General features: G+C 43.4%; 1 protein-coding gene across 5 annotated transcripts in view; it reads left to right on the top strand.

The window, feature by feature from the left end:
• Positions 1–22,107, top strand: part of DLG5 (discs large MAGUK scaffold protein 5) — a 957,981-nt gene that overhangs the window by 535,850 nt on the left and 400,024 nt on the right. For all 5 annotated transcript variants that reach the window (XM_078643375.1, XM_078643374.1, XM_078643372.1 and 2 more), the window contains 3 exons: positions 3,722–3,834; positions 4,295–4,384; positions 12,284–12,452. In XM_078643375.1, coding sequence (XP_078499501.1) covers positions 3,722–3,834; positions 4,295–4,384; positions 12,284–12,452 — 372 coding nt within the window. The remainder of the gene's footprint in view (positions 1–3,721; positions 3,835–4,294; positions 4,385–12,283; positions 12,453–22,107) is intronic.

Genomic DNA, 22,107 nt, shown 5'->3' with positions numbered 1-22,107 from the left:
CTATATGGTCTACACCGCACATATTCACAAAACACTATTGTGTAGATGTGCAGGCAAACCAACAAACTAGTGTGGACCAGGCTGTACTCAAAACACTATTTCAGACTGCTGCAACAGATACTGGTGGTCAGCGCTAAGGGACAGTACTGCTATGCAATCTATGCATAGTGTGTGATCTGCAGCTCATACACCTCGAACGGAAAAGGCTACTTACCAGTATGAATCTGGTCTTGGCATGTAGAGCTGCAGATTCACAAACACCCACCCGCCTCCCCGGCTACCTTTATCTGTCCCAGTATTATCTTATTTAGATACATCACATAGGCACCTTTTTTCTGTTTCTTACAACACTCCTTCATTTCCCTTCTTAGCAAAAAAATCAATCTGAAGATTGAGTTGATTCCCATACGCGCTATTGTCCACAGGAGGAGTCACCTATCTCGTGACTTCCAAAGACTTCTTCCAAGACAACAACAAAGTGCAAACATCCGGGCCAAACACCAGATGGCGATCTATGCATAGTGTGTGAATCTGCAGCTCTGTATGCCAAGAACAGATGCATACTGGTAAGTAGCATTTTCCTATTGGTCCTCGCAACTGGTGGGTGTCAACCAATGGATGCAACGGCCCATAGCGGATCTGTCGTACACAATGGACAGATATAATATGTCTTCGGGTAACTCTCTCAGATCTTTGTATGGCAGGAAGAAATATGCACCTAAGTACACTCCGAACTCTACTACGGTCTCGTTATGGTACTTGGCCACGGCGGCGTTGGGATGGAAAGGTAAGATTACTAAGGCCGCTCCACTGCTTGAGTCTCTTCAGCTAGGCATGCTCTCAAGGTTCCCAGGGTTTGACAAATGGGACTTAATTGGCCTCTCGACGTTGGGTGACCCTTGGATTAGGGGGGTAGTTGTCCCGTTTAGTGATTTACAACAGCAATACCATCTTCAGGCGGGGGAAACTTTCCGGTACCTTCAGGTACGTAGTGCATTTCAAAAGGCGCTACCTAGATGTTCCGACCTGCCGGTTTCCTCACCATTAGAATATAGATTATTGGATGATTACCTCCCAGAATAAGCAATTTCCCTGACATACCATAAGATTCTTAATAATATGCCCGACTCCATGGGTAAATTACGGGCAAAATGTAATGATGAGGTGGGAGAGCTTGATGACGAAGAGTGGAGGGATGCCTTGGCATCACCTTGGAAGGTGGTGATCTGGTCTTGTTTTAAATTGATAAAACTTAAACTGCTGCATAGGGCATACTACACCAGTGTGGCACTTATTAAGATGGGTCTCTTGTCTTCTCCGGATTGCCCCCGGTGCTGCGGACAGCTAGGTACTTTCCTACATCAATGGTGGGATTGTCCCGACCTTCAGAGATACTGGGGAAGAGTGGTTTCCGCCATGTCCCAAATATGCCATAAATCAATTGATATATACCCACATCTCTGTCTTTTGAATGTTTGGGAAGCCACTGACCTAACCAGTTTTGAATGGCTCTGGGTTACACTGTGATGTATGATCGCTAAATGCAATATTGCTAAAACCTGGAAGGGGGGGGGGGTTGCACTCAGACACGCGGATTGGGCATCGGACATGGACTGGTGCATGCAAGTGGAGAGGGCGGAATATGAAAACAGAGGTTGCCCGGGTAAATGGACCAAGGTGTGGGGCCCCTGGAATGAAAGTAGAGGTTATATTTGTACACCACTTAATGAGACGATTGATGTTGTTTACAACGTAACACCATAGGCTGACTGTCGCAGGCATTGATGATATCATTGTGTTTTCCTTTTACCCAATGTATTCTTTTGTTTAATTGATATTTCCTGCTGTTCTCATGAACTGTATTTTGTTTTGCAACTGCACCAGTTTTGTTTTTATTTGATTTATGTTTATTTTAAAAAAACAGTTATAAAAAAAAAATGGACGAATGTACATAGAAATGTTTACTAATGTGATCACACAATATTCAAGTCTTTGATATTCCATACTTATAACAATGATATATTTTCGGCGTTTTTTCATTATTTATTATATATGTGTAATTTATGACATGATAATTTGTCAAACCTATGTGTACTTACTGTAGAAGTTTTTCAGTTATTGCTGTGTTCTTGGCTCCTTTTTGATTCCTATTGAGTGCTGTTATGATACCGAGAGATTCCGCCCATTAAAGTACCTTGCAGGCAGGATAGGTTTCATGTACCTCATTGTGCTATTTTCCCCTGATTGGCCTGCCTTTTAATCTGTACCTCTCTTCCACATTTACTGAATGAATAGTCGTCATGAAGAGCTCAGCAACACTTATGATCTAAGCCTCTTTAGAAGATGCTGAAAATGTGTTTTAATATCATCGCTATCCCGTTCTGAAGGCCTGGCTCCCTGCTATCTATATAAATGATTCTAACTTGACTAGATTGGAAGATGATTATCTGCAAGGCTATTAGTGTGCATTTGAAGATAAGTTTCCAAGCACTTTTGCGTACTTAAACCTCCTAAACAGCTTTACACTTCTTTAACATGTGTCTAATTGCATGTTCCACAAGGAAATAGAATAATTTTTTTGGTAAGCCTAACCACACTTGCCTATAATGAGGTCATGGACAACTGTGGCTGTACTATAGGTGCATGATGTTAAAGGCTATACAGAATGTTTCGTTATAAAATGATTTATAAATAATTAAACAGAATGAAAACACCTTAAACGGCAAAACATGGCATGATAAATTTATAAGCACTGTTTAAGCAAATTCGGCTAATCTATGTTTCTTTAACTTTGGTGGTAATTAGAAAGCTTGCTAATAGGTTGGCAGATGGGTTACAAGCATTGATCTTAGATGCTTGTGCACTGTGAGATGTAAGGATGTTTTGTTGAAACATTATATGAATGAGGGTGGCCCACTCTGAACATCCAATCTTTGTAGGAAGCTGGTTCTTTATAAAGTTTACGAAAATGAGTTGCACTGTGTTGAGAGTCCAGGTATCCATTACTAGTATGTACAGAGGCTTGCTTTTACAATCCCATGGTACTCCATTTGTGGTAGTGTGGTCGAGCAACTTTAGGCTTATCATAGGGGAGTGTTAGGCATTTGTTGAACACACAGAGTCAATAAATGAGACACCCACTCAATGAGAAAATCCAACACCAGTGTTGAAAAACAACATAGATTTTTATATTAATTTAGACACCAAGATCTTCGAGATTAGGTAAGTAGCGATTTTCAGAAATGCAGAAAATACAGCTGTCCGATTTGAGGCATGAGACTCGAAGGCGGTAAAGTTATCTTATAGGAGAAACATACACTGCATAGGGGTCTTTGCAATCGAGTTACAGGGTTGTTCTTCTGGACTTAAGGTAAGTAGTGGCCAAGTCCTTAGAACCACCAGCATTTTCGGTTTACTGGCCCTGGTGTGTCCAGGTGCAGGGATGCTGTTCGCAAGAGTAGTCTCTAACACTACTGCTAAAGTTAATGGGAAAACCAGCAGGGACCAGTGCACATCGGTCGAAAAAACATCAGTACCAGTAGCAACAAGTGGGGATGACCATGCCAAATAGGGGCACTTTACTACAATCTTCAACTAGAGATTGAAAAAATTGTTATCTGCAGTTAAAACAGTGCATGTATTATCTGCCTAGATTTGGTATCTTGTTAAAAATAAAGTAGGGTTTTTTTGGTCTAATTTGGATGTCCTGTTTTTTATTTAGTGTTCAGCATCAAGGCCGGCTTAGTTTGGATCTCAGCCATAAAGATTTCTCAGAGCCCCCGAGGACAAGAGCATCACATAATTCAAATTCGCTACCGTCCAGTGCCCGCCTCGGTAATTTTGTTTTAAAGCTTATTTGCTCTGTATTGTCCATGTTTATGAATGATAGTCTTCGCTCATTCATTAATAAAAGTTTTACCCAATTTTCAAACTCTTCTTTCCTTTTGAAATGCATCTGCCACCTCTCGGTGCTTTACTACTTCCACTTACTTAAATTGCTCATTTTCTACATTTCCCATTTTGACTCTGATGTTTTTGTACTAAGTGGATGTTTAGCACTGGAGGAGAAAGCTTTTATATCATGTTCTAGGACATTATTGAAGACGGTGTTGCTGTTACTTCTACTGTGAATTTGTTTTTTTTATAGATGAGGCCACCCACTGATTAGCCATCTCAGCTTCTGCAGCATACTGTACATTTGCCTGAGTTTTCTTTTGACACCGTGTTTTTTAGATTTCATGCGTCTTTTGATAATTTCTATTAAAATATTTGTCCATGTCATGTTTTTAAATAGGTTCTTCAAGCAACTTGCAGTACAGGACAGAACGGATCAAAATTCCACTAACGCCACGTTACCAGAGATCTGCCATTGGCTCAGACAGAGGTAACATTTTGCCTTTGTTTATCAGTTCCAATTTCAGGACAAGTTGGCTCAGCTTGAATCTAATCCAAAGTATTTGCTGCAATCTTCTGGTTATAAAAAGATCGTTTAAAGGCAATCAGGAAGAGTTCTATTTTTCAGCCCTTCTGGAACTGCTTGTTGCTGCAGTGAGTTCAGGGTGGTAGTCAATGCATTCTACATTCTAGGACTCTGAAGATTCAGAGTCCTGTCAGTGTGTTTGATTTGATTTAGTGGTCCGTGGCTAACTATATTTGCAGAAAAAAAGGTCCGAGTTCTGTTTGGTTTGTACCTAGGAGTGAGACTTTGTAGATATCTTGAACTTTTGACCCAGTAGTCATGATGTACTACAAATAATACTTTTTACTGTATCCTAGTGTCTACTGGGACCACGTGATTTGTCTTCATTACTAACCTATCAGTTTAAAACTCTTCAGATTCAGTCAGAGTCTGATCGCCTTGGTTTAGAGTCTTTGCAACCTTGCAGGTAGCTTTTTTGGCAGTTCAGTGCAAAAAATGTTGCAGTATTCCAGTCAAACTCTCACCAAAGCGCTTCTCAGTTCCACCCTGTCGCCCCTGATGTAGAAGTGGAATGGTTTTTCTGGGAAGTAGGATTTGTAGGTGTATTGCCTTGACCACTTTGCTCACATGGAGAGTGATAATAAGTTCAGCATCCAAAAATTAACTCCCAGATGTCCTTTTTCAATGACATTGCTGCTGATGCATCTAGACTAGAAGGCCATTTAAAATGCAAAGCCAGTCTTTCGTTTGCCCCTTCCCCATTATGTGAACTGTCTTGGATCCGTCTGTTTACATATGGGAAACTCTCCTTTATCCAGTGTTACATCTGGTTCAGGCATGATGCAATGTTCACCTTCTTTGGTGACATATTGCCTAGTTGGAAATGGATTTGAGTATTGTCAGTGTGCATTTGAAGGTTGCCCTGATATTGCTCAGTGAGGTATATTTTGAAGAGCAAGCAGGATATGTCTGATGCTTCAGGCACTCTGCTTAATGCCTTGGTGGATGACAATTCCACTGACCATTTTTCTGTTTGCTGGCATTTCTTTGAGAGCGTGGCTGGATCTACTCCTGTGAAAGTATATTAATTGCAGTCCACTTTCCAGCAGTATGTTGTGACCAGTTTGATCAGAATGTGAAGACATCTAGTAGGAAATTAAGGGAAGAGTTCTCTATTTCTTTTAGAAACAATAGATGTTCATCATTAACACTAGCTTGAAAAGATTCTCAGTGCCTTCCCTGCCTAAATTTAAGCTGGATTTCACGCAGTGTGTGTTTCTTTTTCTCTTTAAGCTGTCTGTCTGACTCTTTTTAGAGAAATCGCTAAGGGATGGTAATTTAGAGATTAGGCCATTAGTTACACAGAACTTTGGGCCACCCTTTGGCTACCTGAAGAGGGAGGCATTATGATGGCACATTTCAGGGGACCTGGGATGAGTTCAAGAAGAAAGGAGACTTTTATCACTGAAGAAGGGAGGAATTGTTTCATATCAAAAGCATGCAAGGGTTATTTTGGAAGATGTGGTCAATCTAGTTGTGTGCTCCTTGGGCTTGGGTTGGTAGCTTGTGGCGGGTGGCGGAAGGTGACGAAGGTGGACGATAGTTAAAGATGTGTTATATCAGGAGCTGAAATTCAGAATTTCCAAATTCGTATGGATACTCATAACCACAGATTCATCACCGTAGGAATCCCCCAGGCACCCAACTTGATCAGAACATTTCAAGCAATTGTTCCCAAAGGCTGTCAAATGGTGCCATCAGACTCCACAGCAGCATTGCCCCTCCTTCAGAAGTGAAAGTACTCAGTCATAAATAGGCACCACCCCAAAGCCAGTACCTTTATGTACCCTTTGCAGATTTGGAGCTCTACACCCCAACTTTGGTCATTGTCTTACGACCGCAAAATATGTTTATTGACTTTATGCTAGGGGAAAGTTTACCCTAGGGACTAAGGGCTTCAAGCTGTGTTGTGATTGCAGGTTACAGATGTTGGTCACAGACCCTCATGACATCTGTCTGTGGCTTTTAGGTAGGGTCGTTGCATGACTCACAATCCTGTAACAAATGCTTCCTGATGCACCTGAAAGCCATCAGTAAGTGTGAGGCAAAGTTGTTTGTTACTGAGTACAAGAAATGAGACAAGTGGCACTCCAATTCTCAGGCTTGCTCTGTGTCTCAGACCACTCCTGCTCGAAGTCACTGTCCTCAGGTAATTTGCAGACAAAGTTAAAAGGCTACTCTTGTCATTAATGTAAAATCTAAATGTGATTTGTCTCTTTCCTGCCACTCCCGCTCCAAGGAGAAGTCAAGCAGTAACTGCTCAGAGGCCCTAATTATGCTCCAGTTGTCTCACTTAAAGATATTCCTAAACTGACTCTGATACTCCTCAGTTTCCCGGGCAGTCATTGATTCTGCAGCAGGTTAAGGCTTCGAAAGGGGCCATGCTGTAGCCACTGTACCTCTGAAGTGCCTTTGGAAGGGCCTACCTTAGCTCAGACTGACCCTGTTGGTCCCCCTCCTAGCCCAAGCCCATACTTCAACACCTGCACACTTGGCCATGCCCTTCTTGGCTCAGGAGGTGCTAGTTGCAGATCTGTCCCCGAAACAGTTATTATTTGGGTTGAATTCAGACACAATCACGGGTCTTTAAACCATTCCACATTATGCTGATGAAGACAAGAAGGCTGATAATTGACTCCCTCCTCCCTATACTGATGATGGCCTATTGATTTACAGAACGCTAGTGTCCTGTATTCTTTCCCTCAGACTGAATTGGACTTCCCTCTACAGAGGAAAGTGCCTCTTTCACTGTTGGATGTGCTCCTAAAGTGCTTAATCTTCATATGCCAAATGTACACCAGTCTGAGAATGTACGAACTCAGGTTTTGCAATCTATGCCGTCATCTTTTGACTGAAACGTTGACTGAGACCTTTTCTAAGCCGTGCTGAGCTCCACCGTTGAGTCGCCCTTTAGAGACATGCCATAGGCCTGCTCGTAGGGGCCTGGCCTTTCTGATCCAACTCCTGATTTATGCAAGTTTAGTGGTTCAGACATTCACCAGCAGTGTCTCATGTGGTTCCTGTGGCCCCGCCAGACATGGGGATGAAATACATTGCCACTTTTGGCATGAGGGGTTTCTCCTCTGTCAGTTGCATTTAGGTCCCTGAATGTGCCTTATGTCTGCTGGGGTATTATAAACTTGCTGTTTTGGATAGCGCAAGCTATACTTTGCCGACGTTTCCTGTGGGATTCAGGAATACATTCATACATTTGATGATGGTCAAGCTGCTGCTAACTACATATTGAAGCTAGTCTAGACACAACAGATTACTTGTGTGTTGTGTAGGCACTAGTGCTGTGATCCGACTTCATGCATGTATGCGTACCACAGGTTTTCTGGAGACATAGAGGCTTCTTTTTATGGAAATGCTTTTTGATGGCTTTTTTGGAGAAAGTTCTATAAATGATGGGCAAAGGTGGCATAGAGAGACCCTGACAAGGAAAATGGCACAGTATGCTATTCATTCTACTTTTTGGTGCCCAAAAGCAATAGCTGGATATTCGATTCTTGAACACTTTCCTTTGAAAGGATAAACTAAAGAAGGTCATTCCGGGCCACCTCATCCCTACCCTTGGTCAAGAGGACTTGATGGTGTCTTGGACTGAGAGGATACTTACTTTTATGTATCCAACCTACGGTACTGTCGATGCTTCCTTTGTTTCATGGTAGCATTGGAGCACTTTTAGTTTGCTAGTCCGTCATTTGGCCTCACTTTGGTATTCGGAGTGTTTACGAAAGTTATGGCAGTTTTTGTGGCCCACCCTCGCTGTTCTGGGATACTCATTTTCCCATACCTCTGAGAAGTGTGAAAATAAAGATATGAGGCCGTTAGATTTCCAATGTTTCTTATTATTTAACAGCTGCTGAGGAAACAGGTGCCATGCGACTCCACTCAAGATGCAGAAGTTAACATGGGTTTTTATAGATTACAAAACATATTGCATATATTGCACAAATGATAGGCAGCCAATGAGAGCTAGTTGCTCAGTTGAACAGTAGGGATTTCCACTTATTTATCCAATCATTAATCATAATTAAGCATGGGCGTAATTTGCGAATTCGCGATACGGGAATTCGCGCAAATTCGTAATCGTGAGTCGCAAAAATCCGCCAAATTCCGCGAGCTTGCGAATTATATTTTTGGCGAGTTTGCGAGATTTTTTTACCAGTTCCGGAACGAGAACTTGCGCATGCGGTTGCAACAGTCGCGAAGATGTTGTTTCCACTTAACCAGCCTGCTCGCGAGGCTTTTTTCCTGTTTCGGGTCGCAATGGCGTGTTTGCAATTGCGGCGTCGTTCGGCCAGCTACCAAAATCTCGCAGCGCACGCGAACAGGGAGGAAAACTCATCAGCTAACGCAGAATCATGGTAAGTCAATGGCGCGTGCGCGTGAGATTGTATTTTTGAAGCGCGAACAAGAAAAAAAATCCACCAACTCTCGAATTGCGCGATTCGCGATATTGCCAAAAATTCGCAAATGTGGCGAGCGGAACGAATTTTCCGCCCATACTTAATCATAATATGGTCCTTAGCTATACATGGATATTAATTTATGAAATCAACAAGAGAAGCATAGTAACAGCTTGTCACATATACTTGTGACTTGGTAATTTCTCAAGGCCTTGTGGTTACAGCAAAAGTGCAGATAATAAAAGTTCACTTAAAGTACAGCGGCCTGTGCTCTATCTTCAGGCTTGCTCTTATTGAGTGTCTCAAAATGGAACTTTAAATAAAATGGATTCCACACCTCTTTTATGGGCTGACAGCGAGACCACTGCAGTTCGGTCATGGACCACCTGCAGAGAGCAGTTTCCTTGCTGTCCTTTATGGTGTTCTCTATCAATAAAATCTCAGAGGATTCCTTTAATTTCGCCCAACCTGAAGACACCGTCTTTCAACCTTTGTAGCGAGCCTGGAAGATTCAACAAATGATGCTGAGATTTCAAGGTTGTGCAAATGAACAGATGATAGGCGGAATGCTGAATTAATCAAACATTCACCCCCAGTCACCATTCTGCGTTAAATCCATCGTATTTTTTGGCACGCCACTCCATTCCAGTTTAGATCCAGCCATATGCAAATCAGTCTTGACCCTGTTCCCCTGGGGAACAGTCCAGCCTGAACTGCCAGGCCATGTCCTCCCTTGACCAGAAACCAGCATCCTGGGACCGGTTTCGGGGTAACCCCTCATTAGCCAGGCTAGCTTGAATCTGGTGGTGTAGCGAGCATGTGACCCACGTCTGGAAATACCCTTCCCACTTGGGACCACAACTGCAAAAAGAACGGATGATGCTGAATTAATCAAACACTCACCCCCAGTCACAGATCTGGGTTAAAGCCATTGTTTTTTGCACGCCACACCATTCCAGTTTAGACTCACCCATATGCAAATCAGTCTTGACCCTTTTCCCCATGGGAACAGTCCAGTCTTAACTGCCAGGCCAGGATATTTCAAGTTCGGTCACTTGTTCTGGCATGGATGGTTCTAAGGCTTCTTAGTCTCCTTGCTGCATGCATTGTACTAATTGTCTGTACCCGCTGGCATATGCAAGCTCTGCAGTAGAACCACTGCATGCAAAGGGCTCAGCATTGAGTTGACTCTTGGACAACATCTGTATCTCAGACGATGTAGGCAGTTACCTTCAGTGGTGGATGGTAGATGCCAACTTGATCTGCAGTAGATTGTTCTATCTGGCTCACTCAGAGCTCACAGTAATGATGGATGCATCTTGCCTGGGCTAGGTGGGTGGTCCCCTGGATGAAGTTGCAATCTGGGACCTTTGGTTTTCCATGCAGCACCATATCTACCTGCAGAAGCTGCAAGTCATTCAATTAGCCCTGCAGGCATTTCTCAGGTCCATCAAAGAGAAGCTGTTCCAAGTACTGTTGGACAACATAACCATGATATGGTACAGCAAGATGCCATGGTAGTTTGGGGGTCTTTGGCACTGTGCGAAGAAGTGCTGAGATGTAGGTGGTGGCTTAACCTCTAAGGGGGCTCTGACAGTCATTCTTTTGCCAGGCTCAGTAAATGGCAAATGGCATTGGCATCCAGGGGTGGTTTAAGGAATCTTCGCCCAGTGGGGCTTGCCTCTGGTAGACCTTTTTCCCAATGCAGATAACGCATATTGTCACAGTTACTGCATGCTAGAGATTTGTCCTCAAGGTTCCCTGTTAAACTTGTACTGCATACACTGGAACTCTTGCCTCCTGTATGCCTTTCCACTGCTGCCACTCTTGCCCTGTGTTCCAAAGACGGTCAGGAAGGACTGGGTTCCGGTCAACCTGATAGCCAATAGAGTGTGGTATTCTGGCTTACTGATTGTGAGAATTTGCCCTTTGCTTTTTCTAACTTTTCTGGTGGGCCATCTGTCGCAGCAACAGGGCCCGAAATGCTTGCAATGCACACCCCCAGGTATAGAGATTGAGTGGAACCAGGTGAGCAGTTCTGACCTGCCTGCAGAGGTATTGCACTTAAACTTACTCAATGTGAAAGGTGCCTCTTGATCATGTTTTTTGATTTAGCAATGTTTGCTAAAATTGTATTCTTACTTTTGGAGTGCAGCAAGAATCTTGGCTTGTGCTGAACTGGACTAAGATTTCCAAGTGGAAGGGATTTGGTCAGAGTCTACACTTATTATGACTGATCAACTGAATTGCAGGGCTGTTGGATAGAGTAGAAAAGGTAGACCTTTGACACAACTTATTCTGTGAAAGTTAGAGCAGTGTTGCTGAATGCTGGTAATTGTAAGGGGTGTTGAGCTTTTACTAAGACACCCTCTTGCTTGATGCAGTAGTTAATAGAACTATTCAAGGTTTTTAAATGTAATGTAGTATCTTTGAAGATTAGCCTTCAAATGTAAGCAACATCGTGTGAAAGGCCTCAGAGCTTAGTAGGCATGAATGTTCTGTTAGTGCCCAGTTGCAGTACATTGTGTAGGAAGTAACAAGTTTGCTGATAAAAATCAAATTTTAGAGAGCCTTGGCCAGTGTTGGAAATAACAGAGAGAGATAGGTTAAGCTTGAGAAGGCAGTCTGCAGAATGGATCAGGGAGGAATAGTGTGGTGTACAGATAGATGAAGATTCAAAAGCGCAGAGTATGAGATAGACATGACCCCATCAGTAGCAAGAGCACAAGTTTTGGGGATGCGGGCAGGTATGTGCTGTGGGTTGTGTAGCAGGGCAGATTGGATAGCAAGCACCAGTCTGCAGGGGAAAGAAGGAAGGGTGGCTTCGGGTATGGTGGGAAATAGAGGGCTGTTGGTATGCTGGAAAAAGGCTTGAGATGCTAGCCAGAATTGAGCTTGGCCACAATGAGGAAAGGCCATCTAGAGCTCACAAGATTGACACAAGGAACAGGTGGTCTATAAGTGGAACTTAAGAAGCGGATATGGTAAAACGCCTTTACATGCACCCGGCAGCAAAAATGGGTCTTTACATTCATCAGCAGAATAGAAAAAGGTATTGTACAATGCTGGCTTGTTAGAGCACTTCATCTAGTGGTTCATATGTGGTTGACAATCAACATTTTTTAGACAGGTGTTCACATATCATGGTAGTGCACAGCTGCTGTTAAAACAATTGCTCATTGGAGAGTCATTGTGGGCTGTTAAACTGCAGGTAAGATGTTCAGCACTCAGGTGATGCATAGTGTGGACAAGAGTGGTCAGCGTAGTTATTGGTATTTTTTAGTCTTTGACAAGTTTGCTAAATCAGCAATGAGATGATCTGAAGTCCGCCTCTTGCACTATCACTATTTTAATGTACTTTAATTGTATTTTCTTGCATGTTTCTGTTAAGGTTCAGTGTCTCATTCCGAACGCAGCAGTCCTAGCCTGACTACTCCACCGCAATCATCACTTAACCTTGAGACGTCCTCCTTTTCTAGCAACCAGTCTCAAAATTCACTGTCTACTCTGCCGAGAATTTCGGTCAGCCCTGTAACCACTGGAGAAAGAAGGAAGGACAGGTAAAGTGATTGCACATTTTATTTTGTAGTGTGTTACTTTAAAAAGGGGTACTGAAGTATACATTTTTCAAACTCACCTGCTTCTGTGTAGCTACACAGTTGATCTCACTAATCAGGTTCACAGTAAGGAAACTAATCAAAATCCAAAAATAAGCATGCTTTCATAACAGAAATGATCAATGAGTTATGTAGATTAAACAATTATATCTAAGCATTGTGGGTTGGTTCAATGCTGTTTCCAAATATCTGGTTGAAAAACTGTGTTTGAGGCATGTGTGATGTAGATACACATGCTTTGCATAGTCCTGCCATCTAGTGTTGCGTCCGGATGTTTGCAAGTTGTTTTTCTTCGAAGAAGTCTTTCCCAGTCACCAGGTAAAGCGACTCATCCTTCCGTTGATAGTACTCATGGGCCTCAACTCCATTGTTAGATTGTTTGATTTTCGGCCATCTGGTTCGGACGTGTTTTGCTGCGCTCCGGTTTGAAACTGTCCTTCGCTGCACAATGCACTGTACCCCCGGCGGTATTGTTATCGTATGCATTTTCCCTCTCTCCGTATATCGATTCGATTGGGAAAGTTTCCATCTTCGGTCAAAAACATAGTGGGCGGCCTTCGGACCTAGCTGTGTCGATCCAGCCTTTTGCCAATGGAACAAACTCCATTCAGTCCTCGATGCCACTTAAAGTACCCGTGCACCGACCTACACCAAGTCTGCAACTTGTGCCTCGCACCAGAGCTCAAGGAAGAACCATTGTGTGGCTTGTCTGTCGTTTCGATGGAAAAAGATCAATGACAAATGCAGCACCAAAGCACTCAACATACTCCGGATATCTTCGGAGAAGAATCCGAACAGTAAGAAGGGGCCTTCTCGGTCCCTGAATCAGATTCTGACTTAGAAATTGAATTGGAGTCTGAGGATGTTCCAGCGGGACATGGTGTTGTGAGTACTAAAGCCCCTTGACCTCATAAACTCTCCTCCGCTAAACCTAAGGCTTCAGCACCACCTCTGCCTTCGGGCCTTGGTCCGCACCAAGACGATGTTCCCGACGCCCCGCCCTCTGGCCCAGCATCAAAATAAATAGTCAAGATTTTCGATTAGGGTGGAGTTGAGATAGATGGTCTTCGGATCCGAAACATTCCACTCCGAAAGACAAATCTGGTTCTAAGCTGAAATCTTCCGATTCGAAGGATGAAAAGGACAAGTCCGGGTCGGCACTGAAACATTTAGCGCCAAAATCTAAAGATGATCTCCCAGATCCCCCAGAACCGATCTTAGATGTCATGAAGAACAGATTAGACCCGAAACAGAAACAGCTATACATCAACCCAGATACTGGACACACTTTAGCTAAAACTCCTTCAAAAAGGAAATTTACTTCAGAGGACACTGGGTATAAGATTTCTCTTAAGAAGAAGAAAGACATTGCTACAATTCTTATACACCGTACTTTGCCATCCTCTCCACCTCTACCATCATCACCATTATCACAACTGCCAGCCTCAGATCCACTACACATGACGACAGGGGTCTCCTCATAACACAGCCTGATGTAGGAGATGATGAGGATGACCATGTTCCTTTACAAACAGATCCATGGGATGGTTACAATATTGATTTAGCCATGGATAATACCCTGCAAAACCATCACCTCCAGATGATACTGTATCTTTCAAGAGCTAATTTCAAGGGCAGCAGCGTATCGTGGGGTTAGACTGCACAAAGAGGCATTAGATGATGACTTTTTATTTGAGACACTAGGGTCATCACATAGGACTAGTCAGAGTCTCCCTATGCTGAAAGGCATGATGAGGCTGGCAGATGAGATTTTTAAGGACCCTGTTCATGCCTGTATTTTGACACAACAAGAAATACAAACCATAACCATCTGATCTTGTTTTTATTGAAGGACAGCTACCCTTAGACTCACGGGTAGATTCTAATGCTCGTAAAAGAGCAAACCCATCGACCTCTGGAGATGCACCTCCCTCAGACAAAGTGTCTAAATTAATTGACGCATCCAGTAAAAGAGTGGCTGCTCAAGCTGCTAACCACTGGCGTATTGCCTATGCGCAGGGCCTACTAGCTAGGTATGACAGGACACACTGTGAAGAGATGGACGGCCTACTTCAAAACCTCGCAGAAGAGCACAAGAAAAAGGCACAAGAGCTAGTCCAAGAAGGAAACCTTATATCTAATTCTTCTATTAGATGTGCTCTAGGTGCTGCTGACACTGCAGCGAGAGAAGTTAACACCAGCATTCTTTTTTGTCGACATGCTTAGGATTTCAGGTTTTAAGCCAGAAGTCCAGCAATCTATTTTAAATACCCCTTTGACAAGCAACATCTTTTCGGACCTCAAGTTGATGAGGCTTTAGAATGGATGAAAAAAGAGATGTGGCGAAATCCATGGAATCGCTTCAGTCCCCATCAAGCAGAGGCTCCTTTCGCTGCTCCTTTTATTGGGCAGTGTCCAAAACTACATCCCCAGACCTGAACGCTTCCTCATATAAATCACACACAACCCTCTTCCTCAGAGGAGGGTACAGAGGAAACAATTTCAAAGGGAGAGGTAAGAGCACGCCAACGCATAACTCCCCTTTCCACAATAAACAGTGATTTGCCTACACTTCCCCCCGATCATTTAACACCTGTCAGGGGAAGACTTCAATAATTTCTCCCCATCTGGGAATCCAGAACATCAGACAAATGGGTGCTAGACATTATCCGACATGGTTATTGCCTGGAGCTCACCAGCAATTCTCCCAATATTCCACCTCACACTCACAAACTCTCATCAGAGCACCTGCAACTTCTCAAACAAGAGGTACAAGCTCTTTTAGCAAAAGGAGCAATAGAACCAGTTCAGTTACAGTACCAAGGTTCAGGGGTTTACTCTCTGGACTTTCTAATCCCCAAAAAGGATGGCTTCTTAAGGCCAATTTTGGATCTAAGAGTGTTAAATCTATGCATACTCACATGGTCACACTTCAACAAGTACTTCCACTTCTACAGCAAGGCGATTGTATATCAACACTGACTTAAAAGACGCATACTTGCACATTCCGGTTCACCTAGCATATCGCAAATACCTCAGATTTTTGATAGCAGGAAAACACTATCAGTTCAAAATACTCCCATTCAGAGTAACTACTGCTCCCAGACTATTCACAAAATGTCTAGGAGTAGTGGCAGCACATCTCAGAAGACAGCAAATTCATGTCTTCCCATACCTAGACGACTGGCTCATCAAAGCCAGCACACACCAGAAGTGCTTATAACACACTCAGACTACATTAGCCCTGCTCCACCAATTGGGTTTCAAGGTCAATGCCCAGAAGTTTCATTTTCAGTCTTCACAAATGAAGTCCTACCTGGGAGCGACTCTAAACACTTGCACAGCTCTACCCTCTCTGAATGCATCCAGAATTCGAAATATTCAGACTTTGCTACTACAGTTTCAGACCAATCAATACCTAGCAGTCAGGACTTTCATGCAACTGTTAGGAATGATGGCATCATGTTTTGCATAGTGCCTCATGCAAGGTTAGACATGCGTCCTTTCCAAGAGTGTATAGCACGTCAGTGGAATCCGTCTCATAGTCAATTAACAGATCTAGTGTTGGTCAAGAGCTGCACCCATGGCTCTCTGGAGTGGTGGAACACACAAAAAACATATCAAAAGGACGGCCCTTCATTGACCCTCTTCCACAGATCGTGCTAAAAGCAGACACATCACTCACAGGTTGGGGTGCCCATCTTTGCAATTTGACAATTCAAGGTCTATGGAACAACACATACAAAAGTCTTCACATCAACTATCTAGTGCTTCTAGTTAAAAAAAAAAATGCAATCTTTATTTGGATATAAAATATCCATAAAAGTACTCATCGAAAGTACCAGCGACAATACAGATTATTATAAAAGAGCAAGACATAAAAACAGTGAATAGATAAAAACTTCCAAATTACATTAGAGTGCTTCAGTAGCATACATATGTTAAAAAAGGCATGATGTGCAAAGCAGCAGTGTCAACATTGGAATTTAGACGGAGAAAGTTTATGGGCATAACAATTGCAATTTTATGCTAATGGATACAGTCTTGTGTTCAACAACTAGCAGCAGTTTGTGGTAAAGTGCAGTCAGATGTAAACAATTTTAGCAGCATAAAATAAAGTGCGGTTTAGTGTAGACTGTTTCTATAAAAGTAAAAACATGAACAGGACCTTCCTGTTACTAAGTGAAATTGCGATATGCATAGCGTATAAAAATGGTGAGGCCTATGTTTAAAGCTGTATTTTCTGGATTCAGAGCTGCAATTATTGCCTGTCTACAGGTCCGGGCTCCCAGCCTGTTCCACTCAGTTTTCAGTTTTCGTCTGCGCTGTGGCATAAGAGCGGGGCAGAGACAGACTACGTGCTCTAAAGTTTCATCCGTCTTACCACACCTAGTGCTTCTAGTTGTTTATCTAGTGCTGAAAGCTTTTCAGTCTCACCTCATAGGGAAAAATGTCCTAGTCCGCATAGACAATGACAGCAATGTATTATTGTGGGAGTGCTGAGCGGATATACAGACGTGGAGGCTGAATGTATTGTCTGACAGTGGATGTTTTATTGTCAGTAGTTACCATTTTAACTAAGCATGGGCCAAAAATCTGTTACGCTCGCGCAATTTCGCAATCCGCGAATCTCGCAAATTGCCGAAAATTCGCAAATTCTTTTTTTTTTTTTTTTAATGGCCAGCTCACTCAAGGGACCCCTGCGCCCTTCAGCGCGATGGCATAGTAACACACACATGGTCACTGGAGACAACTCTTCTGGCACTTTACGCAGCTGTACTGTAGGAAAAGCAAATTGCCGAAAATTCGCAAAATCTTTTTTTTTTTTTAATGGCCAGCTCAGTGCGGGTTTAATGTGCTGAGAAGTTTGATATCAAACTTGTCAGTCTTCAGTGTAGCCATTATGGTGCTGTGGAGTTCGTAATGACAACCTCCTAGTACCATATACTCTTAATGGCATCGATGCACTTACAGTGCCCAGGAATGGCCCTGGGTACTGTAGGGGCACAGGGCTCCTGCACCTGTGCCCACACCGCTGGCATAGGGCACCCAGCTAAAGGGGTGACTGAGGTATGCCAGGGCAGTGGGTTTTGTGGGCATGGCACACAAGGATGTGTGCCATGTCGACTCTCTGTTTAGTTCTGCACTGAGACACTCAGCCTGCAAAGGCAGTGTGTGGATGTCAGGGTACAGGGCCCCTAAGGGTGGCACAATAAGTGCCGCAGCCCTTAGGGGTCTTCTCTGGTCACCATGCCCTGGGTACATAGGGTACCATTTACTAGGGGCTGGCAGGTTGCCAGAGATTTTTCTTGGAAACTCATGCATGTTTTGCACTGTTTCCAATGAGTACTCGTGCATGCCAAGCGTTTGCCTTGCGGGAGCGGGCAGCGTCGCCATCTGTTTGCAATTATTGCGCTCGCGCTTTGGAAACAGATAGCGCCGTTGCTCGCTCCTGCAAGGTAAACGGTGTACGAGTCTCGCCCCGTCTGAAACCTTGTTCTTCTATGCAACCGGAAAATATAACCGAATAGATTAGTCCTGTATTTATTTTACTTTTCGGATTTATATAGCGATCTATGTTGTCTCAGCCCAGAAGCGCAAGCCCTGGTGCTCGCTCCTCGGTTCACGGGAGGCGCAACAGGGCGCATCACCGCTTCCACGCACCGGCGCTGCAGGAATACACTGGATATAGGCTCAGCCGCGCCTGGCAGTAGAGCATTTTTAGACCAGAAGGCAGAGTTTACGAATGCAGAACTCAACTCATGGCTCCAATTTAGGGATACTTCAAAGCTGTGGCATTTCGGAAAACACTGCATGAGCGTCTCAACCCATTAAGCATACACAGTCAATCATGGAAAGCGCTACGAGACTTTGGTGAGGTAGCGCCATGCACACAGTTCCATGCAAATAACAAATGGACAAGTGGATACAAGAACTGCACTACTCTGTTGAGGTGTGTATGTGTAGCACGTCGCTGCAGCTCCGCGCCATCTCTGGTTGTATTTCCCACACCACTCTGTCCCCGGCCAACTAGGAACTCTTTCCTTCCTACTGTATCTTCTTTAGTCAAGCACATAGGCATGCCTGTAATCACTTCTGCCAGTTTGAGTGGTACGCTGACACTCCCCCCCCCCCCCCCCCCCCCACACACACACACACACTATTGTCTGTGCCATGCTATACAGGTGCCTGATAATATATCATATGCTACCAGTATGTTACCACAAGTGTGCCCTGCATTCTTCTGACCGCTTTGCACCATCGCTGCAAACTCTGCTTTGTAGCTTATTTCGTGCTACGTAAATCCAACATATACAATCCATAGAGGTGTCCTGTGTCATGCTGCTGGTCCTTTTAAATCTTTGCAATAGTTCCTGATTTCCATTATTTGGATGACTTTGCATTTGTTGTTGTGCCTGATGATAAACTCTGTCCTGGGATCTAGCACCAGCCCACAGAGGTCTCACTTTTCCAGATCTATGTATGAGTAGCTCACCCTGTCAGCATTTTTGCTTTGCATTCTGGGACTTGTAGCCTAGTTAATCCCATTATTAAATTAGGACTACAAGTCCAAGAATGCAAATTCAAAACCTGGACTTAATGATCTATTCACTCAGTCTCGGGAGCACTGCGCTATATTAACTTCAAGCATTGTATTAAGTGCTAGATAAATTCTACAATATAGTTCACTCAACAAGAAATTCTGGGCATAAATAATCCCAAATACTCTTGACACAAAGCTAAATGAATATAGTATTAACTGTGACTTGTGGCACGTCATCATAATGTGAATATGTTTTTGTGTTATATTACTATTCTTTTTCAACTTGTAGTAGCAGTTGGTGGTTGCGTTTGGAAGCATGGCTTTACATTTGTAGTAATAACAATGGTACAAGAAAGATGGGGTATCAGCAAATCAAACAAACGTTTGGAGATCACCCCAAAGGAATTGTGGCCCCCACATACTTTATATTACGTCCGACTCTGAAAGCAAATAATGGAGAGAGAAAAAAAACTATTTCTTTTGGTTGAAGTGGGGGTGGTGGTATGTTGATACCCTGACAGAAGTTGTCACTTTATAGCCGTGCTTTTCTTTCCATTTAGCTCATCGAAATGTTTTTGTTTTCCAGAAATGAACGTGTTCTCATGTAATGCAACTGGTGCTATGTAATGCGCTCTGATACCCGATTCGGGTCAAGTTCGCTCTATATAAAACTCTGTAAATTAAACAAGCAATCTCGGAAACAGTGGGCCCCTGAGCGCGAATCTGACTGGCTAGTTTCAAAGAGTACAGCTGGTGATAATGAATTGGTTATGTTACCACAGCTGGAATAACAGCGGCTTCCTGGCAGACTTGGTAGAATGAATAGCTAAACTCTTAACATATACAATTATCGATGGGGCTGTGGATAACGGGGATGTTTATCAACGAGGGGTCCCGAGTGACAGCCAATAGATAAACTGAGAGCCAACTGGAGGGACCACGAGGTCGAACAGACCAATTAGGTGAAAAACAAGCTCTTTTTTCACAGTGGGCTACCTGCCAAGTAGTGCTGTACATGACTACAACCTCGTCTACTACTGGGAACAGGTTTTTCAAATTGTGGTATTTTATCCAGCCCTACCTTCAAGCCTTGTTAATTCACAGGGGTTGAATACAAGTTTGGTTTCACACTGCAGTGAATAAGACTTAAAAAGCCTCCATAGGGTTGTGTATGGGTGTGGGACTTGCGTATAACAGGAGCATTTTGTCTGTTGGACAAATACTTAAACATAGTAGTCTCTCTAGAGACTGGAAAAGGCCCAGATGATGTGATCAATAAGCAGAACGAAGAGACAGGAGTCTGTATGCTTAAAATAAGTTATTCCACAATTTTTTCATGCAGCTGGACATGTGCATCAACAAAAGCATCCCATTTCACTATTGTCTGAAGGCGAAGCCACAGTGGTTGCCTCAATGAGTGGGAAAACAATTCCCTGCTACGCGGAGGGTGTCTTTCAAGTCCTAGCTGTGATCCACTTTGACCATAGATTAGTTTGTCCGTATGGTAACCCTACCTTACAACACACAGTGTTACCGTTCAACACTGTCACTGTATGGAGTACATTTGGAATGCACTGCTGAACAGTACAATCTGCCTGACCTAGCCCCAATGCAAGGTCCCCCAGGGAGTTTTTTGTAAGTTTCATCCAAGTAGCCTTTTTCACAGACTGTTCAAGTCTGCAGTTTAAAACAATCCACCAAAGTCATAATGTTATGGTTGTTTTTAGGTTCGGTGGACTAAACTATTTGGCTAATAAATAAGAGTAGATAAAGCAACTGGAAGATTCCAGTGGCATTTATTTTTTGACTGTTTTTTGACTAAACATTAATGTTGTCTGTACTTTAAACGAGTTACGCATCAGGCCGGTAGGTCCCAAACAGGATTGGAACATGTGTTCCCAGAACAAGAATGTACAGTGTACCAACTAGGATGACAAGACAATTTATATGCAAAATATATTGTCCGGCATAAAAGCCGAAGGGCCGCTTGCATGCAGAGGCGAATTCCAACATAATGCACCAATGCAGCAGAGCAAGGACAAGCCAGGAACAGATCAGGGTTTGCCGATGACACAGCGCTGCTCCAACCGATTTAGTTGGCTCTTTAACTGAACTATGAGCTTTAAATTCATGGGTCTAAACAATCACAATTTGCAACGAATCATCATGGTTCTCAAAATGCTGCAGGAAGGGCCAACATTTATCCGCCCATCTTTTTGTGTAAAGTTTCCCAACTCAGTATTACAGCTGCCAAGAGAGCTTTTTGCAACTCAGATTTGCAAGTGCCTCATATCTTCTAGTGCATGACGCCGAGGACTCACTAACATAATCACAAAATCACCAGGGAGAATTTACATGTATCAAATAAATGGAAAGAGTAGAACAGGTTTCTGGAAATAGTTACAAAGCTGCTCCACTATTAGCAGAACAGGTCATGTCATAGCCACAAGGCTTCACCCTCCGAGCAGCACTTCTCCGTGTTTCTGCCCCGTCCCCATAAGCCCCCACCCTCCGTTCTTGCATATGCGCCCACCCCCAACTTTATTTATTAATCTTTGCTTTTTTTTCTTCTGCAATCTTCCTGCAACACGTAGACACCTTTAGTCTGGGGGCCACACGCAGCAAGTAATCTGCATTTATTCATTGAAGCAATAGTTTCCTTCGCTCAGCATGGCACTTGGCTTTACCTCAATCTCCCACGCGCCCCATTGCTGCTTTATCTCGCTACCCCACCCTTTCATCTTGCTTTTCTAGTCCCTCCCCCAACCAGTCCATGCCAGTCGTTCGGGACAGGAGATTGACGGTAGGCGCATATGTAGTGTTCAGCGAGTAATCTGCATTTTTTATGTATTGCCTGTGTTGCTTCTTTTAAACCCCAACTAACACTTCTCCGTGTAAAGCATAACTACAAAACTATAAGGTCCCAAAGGCGAGACCTATAGGCTATGCCAATGCTTGTTTTACTTGTCTCTGTCCCTTGTAGTGGATATTTTATGCCCATCGACACAAATATTTAGTATTTTTAACAATCTCATTTTTCCCCCTGAGAAAGTA

The sequence above is a fragment of the Lissotriton helveticus genome, chromosome 5_1 (genome assembly GCF_964261635.1).
Source record: "Lissotriton helveticus chromosome 5_1, aLisHel1.1, whole genome shotgun sequence".
NCBI lineage: Eukaryota > Metazoa > Chordata > Amphibia > Caudata > Salamandridae > Lissotriton > Lissotriton helveticus.
Note: the sequence above shows the minus strand (reverse complement) of the source record. Positions and strands in the feature narration are given on the sequence as shown.